At 47.1% G+C, this 9,272-nt stretch overlaps 1 protein-coding gene across 1 annotated transcript in view; it reads right to left on the bottom strand.

Annotated features, from left to right (window-relative positions):
• Positions 1-2,816: 2,816 nt before the first annotated feature.
• The window catches only part of TRIM14 (tripartite motif containing 14), a 131,646-nt gene continuing 125,190 nt past the window's right edge, over positions 2,817-9,272 (bottom strand). Inside the window, exon 7 of the mRNA XM_050762190.1 lies at positions 2,817-4,001. Within this exon, the coding sequence (XP_050618147.1) occupies positions 3,466-4,001 (536 nt within the window). The 3' untranslated portion in view covers positions 2,817-3,465. The remainder of the gene's footprint in view (positions 4,002-9,272) is intronic.

Below are 9,272 nucleotides of genomic sequence, written 5' to 3'. Positions count from 1 at the left end.
TAGTTTACATTTGACAGAGAAACTAAAACAAGGCCTATACCCCACAGTGATTCCGTCACACAATATGTTAGAAGGTGGTATGTAAGCCAGGCATGCTGATGTGAGCCTGTAGTCCCAACTACTTAGGAGGCTGAGGCAGGAGGATCGCTTGAGACCAGGAGTTCAAGCTATAATACTATCTTGGATGGGAACAGGTGGGAGTTGTTTACACGTAAGTGAGAACTTTAGTGAGTTATCTTCAGAAGCAGTGAATGCCCCATCCCTGGAGATAGATAGTTAATCAGGGAGCAGCTGACTACTACCAGAAGGCTGCCTAAGGAATAGGCTATGAGTGAAGGCTCGTCTGGGTCTGGGTGCTAGGGACTTGAAGCAACGTGAACTCCCAGTGAAGACCATGGTTAAAAGGGACATTATTCACATTTTATTAAACCAAATATTAGAAAATTGCTGTCATTTAAAAATATCTGCAAGCAATTTGCCAGATCAATAAAGAAATGTCTACAGATTCAAGTCTGAAAGAGAATAAGGTAAGTGATCAGTAACCCTTACCAACATGGAAACCAAGGAAGCCTCATTCCCGTGCTGAGAATATTCTAGTAGCTCTTGCTACTGCCACATGGCAGCTGGGAATACCAGTAGTCTCAGCACTCAGTCGGTACAGCGCACGCTCCCTTGGGAATGCTGATAAATCCTGGCATGATACAGCACTATAGTTTTTTGTTTTGTTTTGTTTTTTTGAGACAGAGTTTTGCTCTGTTCCCCCAGGCTGGAGTGCAGTGGCACATTCTCGGCTCACTGCAATCTCCGCCTCCTGGGTTCAAGCAATTCTCTTGCCTCAGCCTCCTGAGTAGCTGGGATTACAGGCACGCACCACCACACCCACCTAATTTTTGTATAGGACTATAGTTTTTAAGGCAAGTTTATAACCTTTGGCTCATTTGAGCCTCACAGCACTGGTAGATAGTGCCATTATCCCCATTTTATAGATGGCACCGAGAAGTAAAAAGTGACTAGCCCTGGTCACACAATTGATTATGGACTGAAACTGCTGCTTTCTGGCTATCATGGGCCTTGACAAAGCTAGTTTGTGACCTTTAAGGTCTAGCTCTGTCTCTGCTGCATGAATCCCAAACTTTTAAATCAAGTTCCCCTCTGGGCCATAAGGCCTCATCTCAGACCCCAAGGAAGGCAGTCCAAAGGTAGACTCAAGTGTCATAGAATCACCGGGCACTAGGAAAGCATCATGGGCAGTAGCTCCATGAGAGGGGCCAGAGCACTAGGCACTGGCCAGAGACCAGCTGCATTCAACCTGAGCAGTAGGGCCTGGTGGCCATGAGCACAGACCTGGAACTCACAGCCTGGGCCCAGACCCCAGCTCCACCACCAGCTGTGCGACCTTGGGCAAGTGACTCTGGGTCTCCATTTTGCCATGTGTAGAATTGGGATAACTTTCTACCCCCTAGGGGTGATGAAAGGATCAGATACGTTTAGTTGTAAAGCATTAGAACAGTGCATTATAAGCTAGTAAGAGCTGTTATTACTTGGCCCCTGCAGCTGTGGGTCTGGGAAGAGGTCTTGATCATCAGGGATGGACAGAGATGTTGGGGTCAAGTGTATTCATCTTCACTCTGTCAGGAATGCCTTCTGCCTGTCACAATTCAGTTTGGGCCATCTCCTAGTAGAATTAATTTCCCCTTTTTCTCACGATTCCTGCAGCATAGTGCTTTAAAACTCTGTCCAGCCAGAGTTTTAAAGTCTTTGGTTAGAAGTTAAGGCGTTTGCAAGGTTCTGTCTACCTGGTGTTCTGCTACATTGTCTTATATCAAAAGTGCCATTTTTAACTCAAAAACTATTGAAAATTGTCAGTTTTATATCGTTCAAACTAATGCACTGAGAGTCTGTTTCAATTACGAGGATTCGGCGGCCTTAGCCTCCCACCAAGCACCTACGAAGATGCTTTAACAGAACATAACTTCAGAACCGTCTAGGGAATTGACAAAACAGGACGCGGAACCTTCAGAACAGAGACACAGGCCCTGGGAAGAGGCCTCCCCCTACCTGCTAGAGGAGCTGGCCTCCCTGTGAGAGCCTACTGTTCTCTATTTCTGTCACTTCGTTCCAGACAGCTGGGTGCTCTTCCCCTTTTTGTCCCAGGACAGTTGGGAAACACCACCCCCTTTGGTTGCTTAGCAACTGTCACCTGCTGATTCCTTCCCAGCATTCCCTGAGAAATGAATAAGCAGGTTGAAAGCTGGGCCTAAGGGCTGGGCCAGGGGACAGGTCAGATGCTTGCTTGGGGGTGGGTGGATGGGGCACACATCTGGCCCCCCCCAAATCACCACGGGGTAACTTTACGCAGCTGCTTTCTTTCAGGACCTCAGAGACTCCCCAAATGTACAATGAGATCTGGCTGGGTGACCTGTGACTCAGTGATGGGAACTTGCTGGTTATTAATTCACTGCTTGGGAGGGAAGGGGCTTTCTGAACTTTTCAGGGTGGAGAGAGTATAGGACAAAGCTGCCCTTCCAAAGCCTCCAATTTAGTTGGAAAGATAGGGTCCCAGATTTGTGGCTCTGATAGTGAGATTCTTGTTCCTTGGTTAGACTTCCTGGCGCAGGTAGGCCTGGGGAAGACTGAGACAGGTGAAAAAACTTTTCTGCATGTATGTGCTGGCAGCAAAGAGGTGTGGAGGTGGAGCTATGCGGCATATTTCTGACTGGAGAGTCTCTAAGAGTGGTAGGAGCTAGGTGAGGATAAGTAATTTTGGGCAGACTAGATAAGCCTTGAATGCTAAGGTGAGGCGCTTGTATTTTTTGTTTGTTTTTTCATGGTAACTCCTGGAAGCCTCTTCATAGCTGAGAGGTTAAGTGAAGTTTTAGGAAGATCACTCTAGTTTTAGGGTGGAAGATGAGGACTGGGAGAGGGTTCAGACCAGGAACTGCTAAGAAGCTCTTGCAGCTGTTCTGGAGGGAGCTGTGATGTGGACAAGCTGAAATCGGTGGGGAGGAAGCGGTAGATTCAAGGGACCTCAAGAGACAGAAGAGTCAGGGCTGGATGACTCTCATTCATTCACAAACATTTACTGTGTGCCTACTATGTGCGAGGTTCCTGTGTTGTACGAGGGAGAAGGTTCCCAGGCTGCGGATGATGTATTCAGCATGCTGACGGCTTACCTGTGGGGGTATCACTTTGAAGGAACTGGATTAAAGTAGTGTAAGTGATGGTGGGGTGGGGGTGCGGAGGTCTGATGAGAAGGCAGCAGCAGACTTGTTTAGGGCCTGTTTGAAACTAGCCTAGGAGAGGAAACCTTCAAAGCACTGTAGGCGTGATTGGTCGGGGAGAGGTGGGGCAGGGAGTGGGCCCTAAGAAGCAGGCAGTAAGGGGAGCAACCACGCTGATCTAGGTAGATTAGGCGAGACTGGGCAGCTGCGGCGTACCTGGAGGCTGTCACGCCGGTCCTGGCCCCTAGGGCAGCCGGGCGATGCTGATGGCCCCCTCCCAGAGCCGCAGAGCCGGGTAGACCGGCTCCTGGAAGGTGGCGCGGAAGGTGTGCAGGTGGCTCATGCTGCCCGTCACGTCGTAGAAGGCGAGGACGCCGGCCTCGTAGTCCAGGAAGACGCCGAGCCGGTCGAGGTCGTCGCGGGGCCGCAGGCGGCTGCGCTGACCGTCGTGGAAGGCCCAGTACTCGAGGTCGTAGCGCTTGAGGCACCAGGACTGGCGGTTGCAGCCCAGGCGGGCGGCGGCGGAGGCCCCGCGGCGCCGAAGGGAGGCGTAGGCCGCGCCCACCCACCAGCCGGCGCCCGCCTCCTGCACGTCTACCTCCCAGTAGTGGCGGCCGGCGGCGAAGCAGTCGCGAGCCAGCACCTGCCAGAGCGCGTCGAACCGCAGCGCGGGCACGGGCCCCAGGCTGCCCAGCAGGCCGCACCGCACAGTCAGCCGGTCTGCCGACAGGCGCAGGCGCGCGTGCATCGTGTCCGGATCCAGCGTGGGCGTGCGCGCGTCTGCAGAGGGCGAGATAAGAGACGCACCTGGTGGGCGGGGCCAGAACGGCGCCCCGCCCCCTGGATTCCACCAAAGCACAAAATGCGAAGCGCGGAAATGGCCCGAGGGAGTGAAAGACCCCTTTAAACCGCGACTGCCCCTGGGGCGCGGGCTTGGGGAAAGGGGAGGCAGAGATCACTCTACTGCACATCCCTTATACTGTCTGTATTTTGTGCCGTGAAATTTGTTGCCAATTAATACAAATTTAAAATAATCCTATCACTGTTAACATTAGGGTGTGTGTACTTCCTAATTTCCCCTCCCCTTGCTGCTTTATGGGTTTTCTTTCTTTTCTTTTTTTTTTGAAACGGAGTCTCGCCCTGTAGCCCAGGCTGGAGTGCAGTGGAGCGATTTCGGCTCACTGCAAGCTCCGCCTCCCAGGTTCAGGCCATTCTCCTGCCTCAGCCTCCCGAGTAGCTGGGACTACAGGCGCCCGCCACCACGCCCAGCTAATTTTTATAGCTTTTCTTAATATTGGTGTCACACCATACATGCGTTAGGTAATCTGCTTTTTAAAATTGATTGATCTACTTGTGAGGCATTTTGACACATCAAATAACAGCCTTTCACAAGAGCATTTTAGTGGAGATTCTAAGATTTGGATGTTTGCACACATAACTTAGTCCTATATTTTTTGGAATATTTAGTCTGTTTAAAAACCTTTTGAAACTACTAATACAATTACATTTTTGTGTATCTGATTGCTTCTGTAGGATATATTCCTAAAACAGGAATTGCTGGATCAATGGGTATGATTGTTTTTAAGGCCTTTGATACCTATTGCAAAACTATCCTCCCCGAAGTTTGTAGTGATTTAAACTCCTATTAACATTTCTCTTTGCATTACACCATGTATGCACACATGAAGTTGTTTTTTTTGGTCTGGATCACAGGGTATGTGGACGTTCAGCTTTCATAAACAATGCTAAACAGTTTTCCATGGACATTTGGGTTGTTTCGGTGTTGCCTATTGTGACTAATGTTGCTGTAACTGTAAATGTGTAACAGAAAGAGACTGAGTAGTTTTCTAAGAAAAAGAGCATTTTTCTTTCTTTTTTTTCTTTTTTTTTGAGACGGAGTCTTGCTCTGTCTCCCAGGCAGGAGTGCAGTGGCGCGATCTCGGCTCACTGCAAGCTCCGCCTCCTGGGTTCACGCCATTCTCCTGCCTCAGCCTCCCACGTAGCTGGGACTACAGGCGCGCACCACCACGCCCGGCTAATTTTTTGTATTTTTAGTAGAGACGGGGTTTCACCGTGTTAGCCAGGATGGTCTCAATCTCCTGACCTCGTGATCCACCCATCTCGGCCTCCCAAAGTGCTGGGATTACAGGCGTGAGCCACCGTGCCCAGCCGAAATAGAGCATTTTTCTAAGAGAAAGAAAATGAGTTGTTTTTAAGATTTTCCCCCTTTCTCTCCTGTCTCCCACTTCCTATTTAGCTAGCTATCTATGTATTTATTTATTTATTTATTTTTTAAGACGGAGTTTCACTCTTGTTGCCCAGGCTGGAGTGCAGTGGTGCTATCTCGGCTCACTGTAACCTCCGCCTCCCAGGTTCAAGCGATTCTCCTGCCTCAGGTTCCCTAGTAGCTGGGATTATAGGCACCTGCCACCATGCCTGGCTAATTTTTGTATTTTTAGTAGAGATGAGGTTTCATCATGTTGGCCAGGCTGGTCTCGATCTCCTGACCTCAGGTGATCCTCCTGCCTCAGCCTCCCAAAGTGCTGGGATTACAGGCATGAGCCACTGTGCCCTGCCTCTATTTAGCTCTTTAGAAATGTAATTTTAACCATTACCTTCCCTTCACCAGATACTCCCTACAGGGCAAACTTATCTACCTACTTAGAGGGTCCAGAACCAGAACTTTCTCCCACCAAGAGATTGCCTTAAGAGACAACAGTCAATTTACAACCTAAAGTATGCCTGCGACAGAACTCTTCCACCTGGACAGCATCTCAGGACAACAGCCACATTACAACCTAGTTCTGCCCTCAATGGCATCAGCTCAACCACCTGGTAGAAAAGGCACCAAAATGAGTCATGTAGACCCCCATCTGCTTGCTCCTCCCCTGCATGCCATTCATACAAAGTCCCCATTTAAAACTCTCTGCTTTCTGCCCTAAAAGCGAGGCGGTACCGTTAAGGGCAGGAGGAGCCTGTACCTCTTCCCCTAAGCTAAGCTTTGGAATAAAACCACTTTCTTTATACCAGACCTCGCTCTTGTTAATTGAACTCTGCAAAGTGTTGAGCAACTGAACCTGTGTTTCGGTCACATAACATTCTTGTGCAAGTCTTTTGATTCACATATGTATGCATTTCTGTTGGATGTATACCCACGGTGAGAGAAAATGCTGCTCATTATAACCCTTTCTATTCGACAATGTTCTAAATGTAGTAGACAGTAACTCAAGGCACAAAAAAAGAAGTGAAAGGCAAGAATAAAGATTGGGGAAATGAAAGATTATTATTCATAGGTGACGTGCTTATTTACAGAAAATCCCAAATAATCTGTAGATAGCTTAGAAGTACTACGTGACTTTATAACAGCCACTCAATATGTCAGTATACAAAAATGGATAAATCTCATGTTGAGTGAAAGAAGCAAAACACAGAAGGGTATAGTCTGAATGATCTACTGAATGTTCAAAAACAGGTAAAACTAACCTATAGTCCTAGAAGTCTGGAGAGTGGATCCCCTTTGGGGATAGTAAACAGGAAGGCACATGAGGAAGACTTCTAGGGAGTGGAAATTTCCATTTCTTGATCTGAAGGTGGTTATGTTTCCTTTTTAAAAAATCATTGAGCTGCACATTTTTTATTTGTGCACTTTTCTTTATTCTCTTTGTTTTCTTTCTTTCTTTCTTTTTCTTTCCTTCCTTCCTTCCTTCCTTCCTCCCTCCCTCCCTCCCTCCCTCCCTCCCTTCTTTCCTTCCTTTGTGACGGAGTCTTGCTCTGTTGCCAGGCTGGAGTGCAGTAGTGCGATATTGGCTCACTGCAACCTCCGCCTCCCAGGTTCAAACAATTCTCCTGCCTCAGTCTCCTGAGTAGCTAGGACTACAGGTGCATGCCACCATGCCCAGCTAATTTTTGTATTTTTAGTAGAGACGGGGTTTCACCATGTTGGCCAGGATGGTCTTGATCTCAGGAGATCCACCCACCTCAGCCTCCCAAAGTGCTGGGATTACAGGCGTGAGCCACCGTGCCTGGCAGTTTGTGCACTTTTCTTTACGCATGTTATATTTCAACTAAAGTTTACTTGAAAAATTCATGTCCAGTGTAAAAAGAAAATAAAATTTCAGGACTTTCCTAATTAATTATGCCCAGGGGAAAAGTTAAGCCCTGGAAACTAAGTCACATAATGTGGCTGTTTTTCTTCTCTGGTGCATGACCATTACTTCCTGACTTTTGTGTGGAGATGTTATACATTAACCAGACTCCCTATTCTTCATTCAAACCTACACTAAATGGCATTGGAGATAGAGACCCTTTAGATTGTTACCTGTTTTCAATAGGATGTTAACCCGTTAGGGTGTAATCAATAGTAGAGAATCAAATCTTAAGTCAGTATGTTATTTATTTATTTATTTTTGAGACAGGGTCTTACTCTGTCACCCAGGCTGGAGTGCAGTGGTGTGATCTCAGCTCACTGCAACCTCCACCTCCAGGTTCAAGCGATTCTCCTGCCTCAGCCTCCTGAGCAGGTGTGATTATAGGCACCTGCCACCAAGCCCAGCTAATTTTTGTATTTTTAGTAGAAACAGGGTTTCGCCATGTTGTACAGGGTGGTCTCGAACTGCTGACATCAAGTGACCCACCTGCCTTGGGCTCCCAAAGTGCTGGGATTACAGGCGTGAGCCACAGTGCCTGGCCTTTAAATCAGTATGTTAGCCTTTGTATGGAAAATGTAAATCTACTCAGTGCCTCCGTTTTGATATTCACTGTCCCCCTCCCAACGCCAGGAGCACTGATCAGCATTCCTTGGTTTCCCTCTGTCTCCTGATGGTTACTTTGCACTTGAATAAACTCTGCTAACTGGATACTGAACCTTCTTTAGATTGAGTCTTCTTTAGGTTGATACCCAGTAATTCCACTTGGAGAAATTACTCCTAAAAAAAAATCTAAAAATGAGGTGTGGTGTGTTCATTCTCTCATTCATTAATTCAACAAATGTGTACAAGAATGGATGTTTATTACAGCATTGTTTTAGAAATGAAAATGTAAACATCCAACATTATGAGATTGGCTAAATATGACACATCCATTCAATGCAATGGTCAGGCAACCTCTAAAAATAATGATAAAAATAAAAAATTAGCTGGGCATGGTGGCACATGGTGCTCCCACATAGCACCAGCTATGAGGGAGGCTGAGGTGGGAAAATCACTTAAGCCCAAGAGGTCGAGGCTGCAGCGAGCCATAACTGCACCACTGCACTCCAGAGTAAGACTCTGTCACACACATACACACAGTGATAGTATTAGCTGGGCACAGTGGCTCATGTCTGTAATCCCAAAATTTGAGAGGTTGAGGTGGGAGGATCACTTAAGCCCAGGAGTTCAAGACTAGCACGGGCAACATGGGAGACCTCCGTCTCTACAAAAAATTTAAAAGTTAGCCAGGCTTGGTGGCAAACATCCGTGTTCCCAGCTATGTGGGAGGCTGAGGTGGAAGGATCACTAGAGTTCCGGAGGTCGAGGCTGCAGGGAGCCATAGTTGTGCCACCACACTCCAGCCTAGGTGACAGAGTGAGACCCTGCCTCAAAAAACAAAGTTATGTATTTATTGATATAGAAAATTGTCACATCAGTGTAGGGTGGGAAATTTTAAAAATTGTTCAAGCTATACTGTTAATTAAAAAATTACAAAGAATATCTATAATACGGTCCCATTAAAAAAATCTGCACACATATCTGAAAGAATATATGTTAAAATATTAACAGCGTTCTTTGGGAGGGGCCATTGTTTTTACATACTTGTAACTGCTGATTTTCTACAATAAGCATGCATTACCTGTATAATTTTTTTTTTCAATTGAGACAGGGTCTCACTCTGCCACCCAGGCTGGAATGCAGTAGCATGCTCACCGCAACCTCTGCCTCCAGGGCTCAAGTGATCCTCCCACCTCAGCCTCCTAAGTAGCTGGGACTACAGGAGCACATCGCCATGCCCAACTAATTTTTGTATTTTTTGTAGAGATAGAGTTTCCTCATGTTGCCCAGGCTGGTCTCAAAC

The sequence above is a fragment of the Macaca thibetana genome, chromosome 15 (assembly GCF_024542745.1).
Source record: "Macaca thibetana thibetana isolate TM-01 chromosome 15, ASM2454274v1, whole genome shotgun sequence".
NCBI lineage: Eukaryota > Metazoa > Chordata > Mammalia > Primates > Cercopithecidae > Macaca > Macaca thibetana.
Note: the sequence above shows the minus strand (reverse complement) of the source record. Positions and strands in the feature narration are given on the sequence as shown.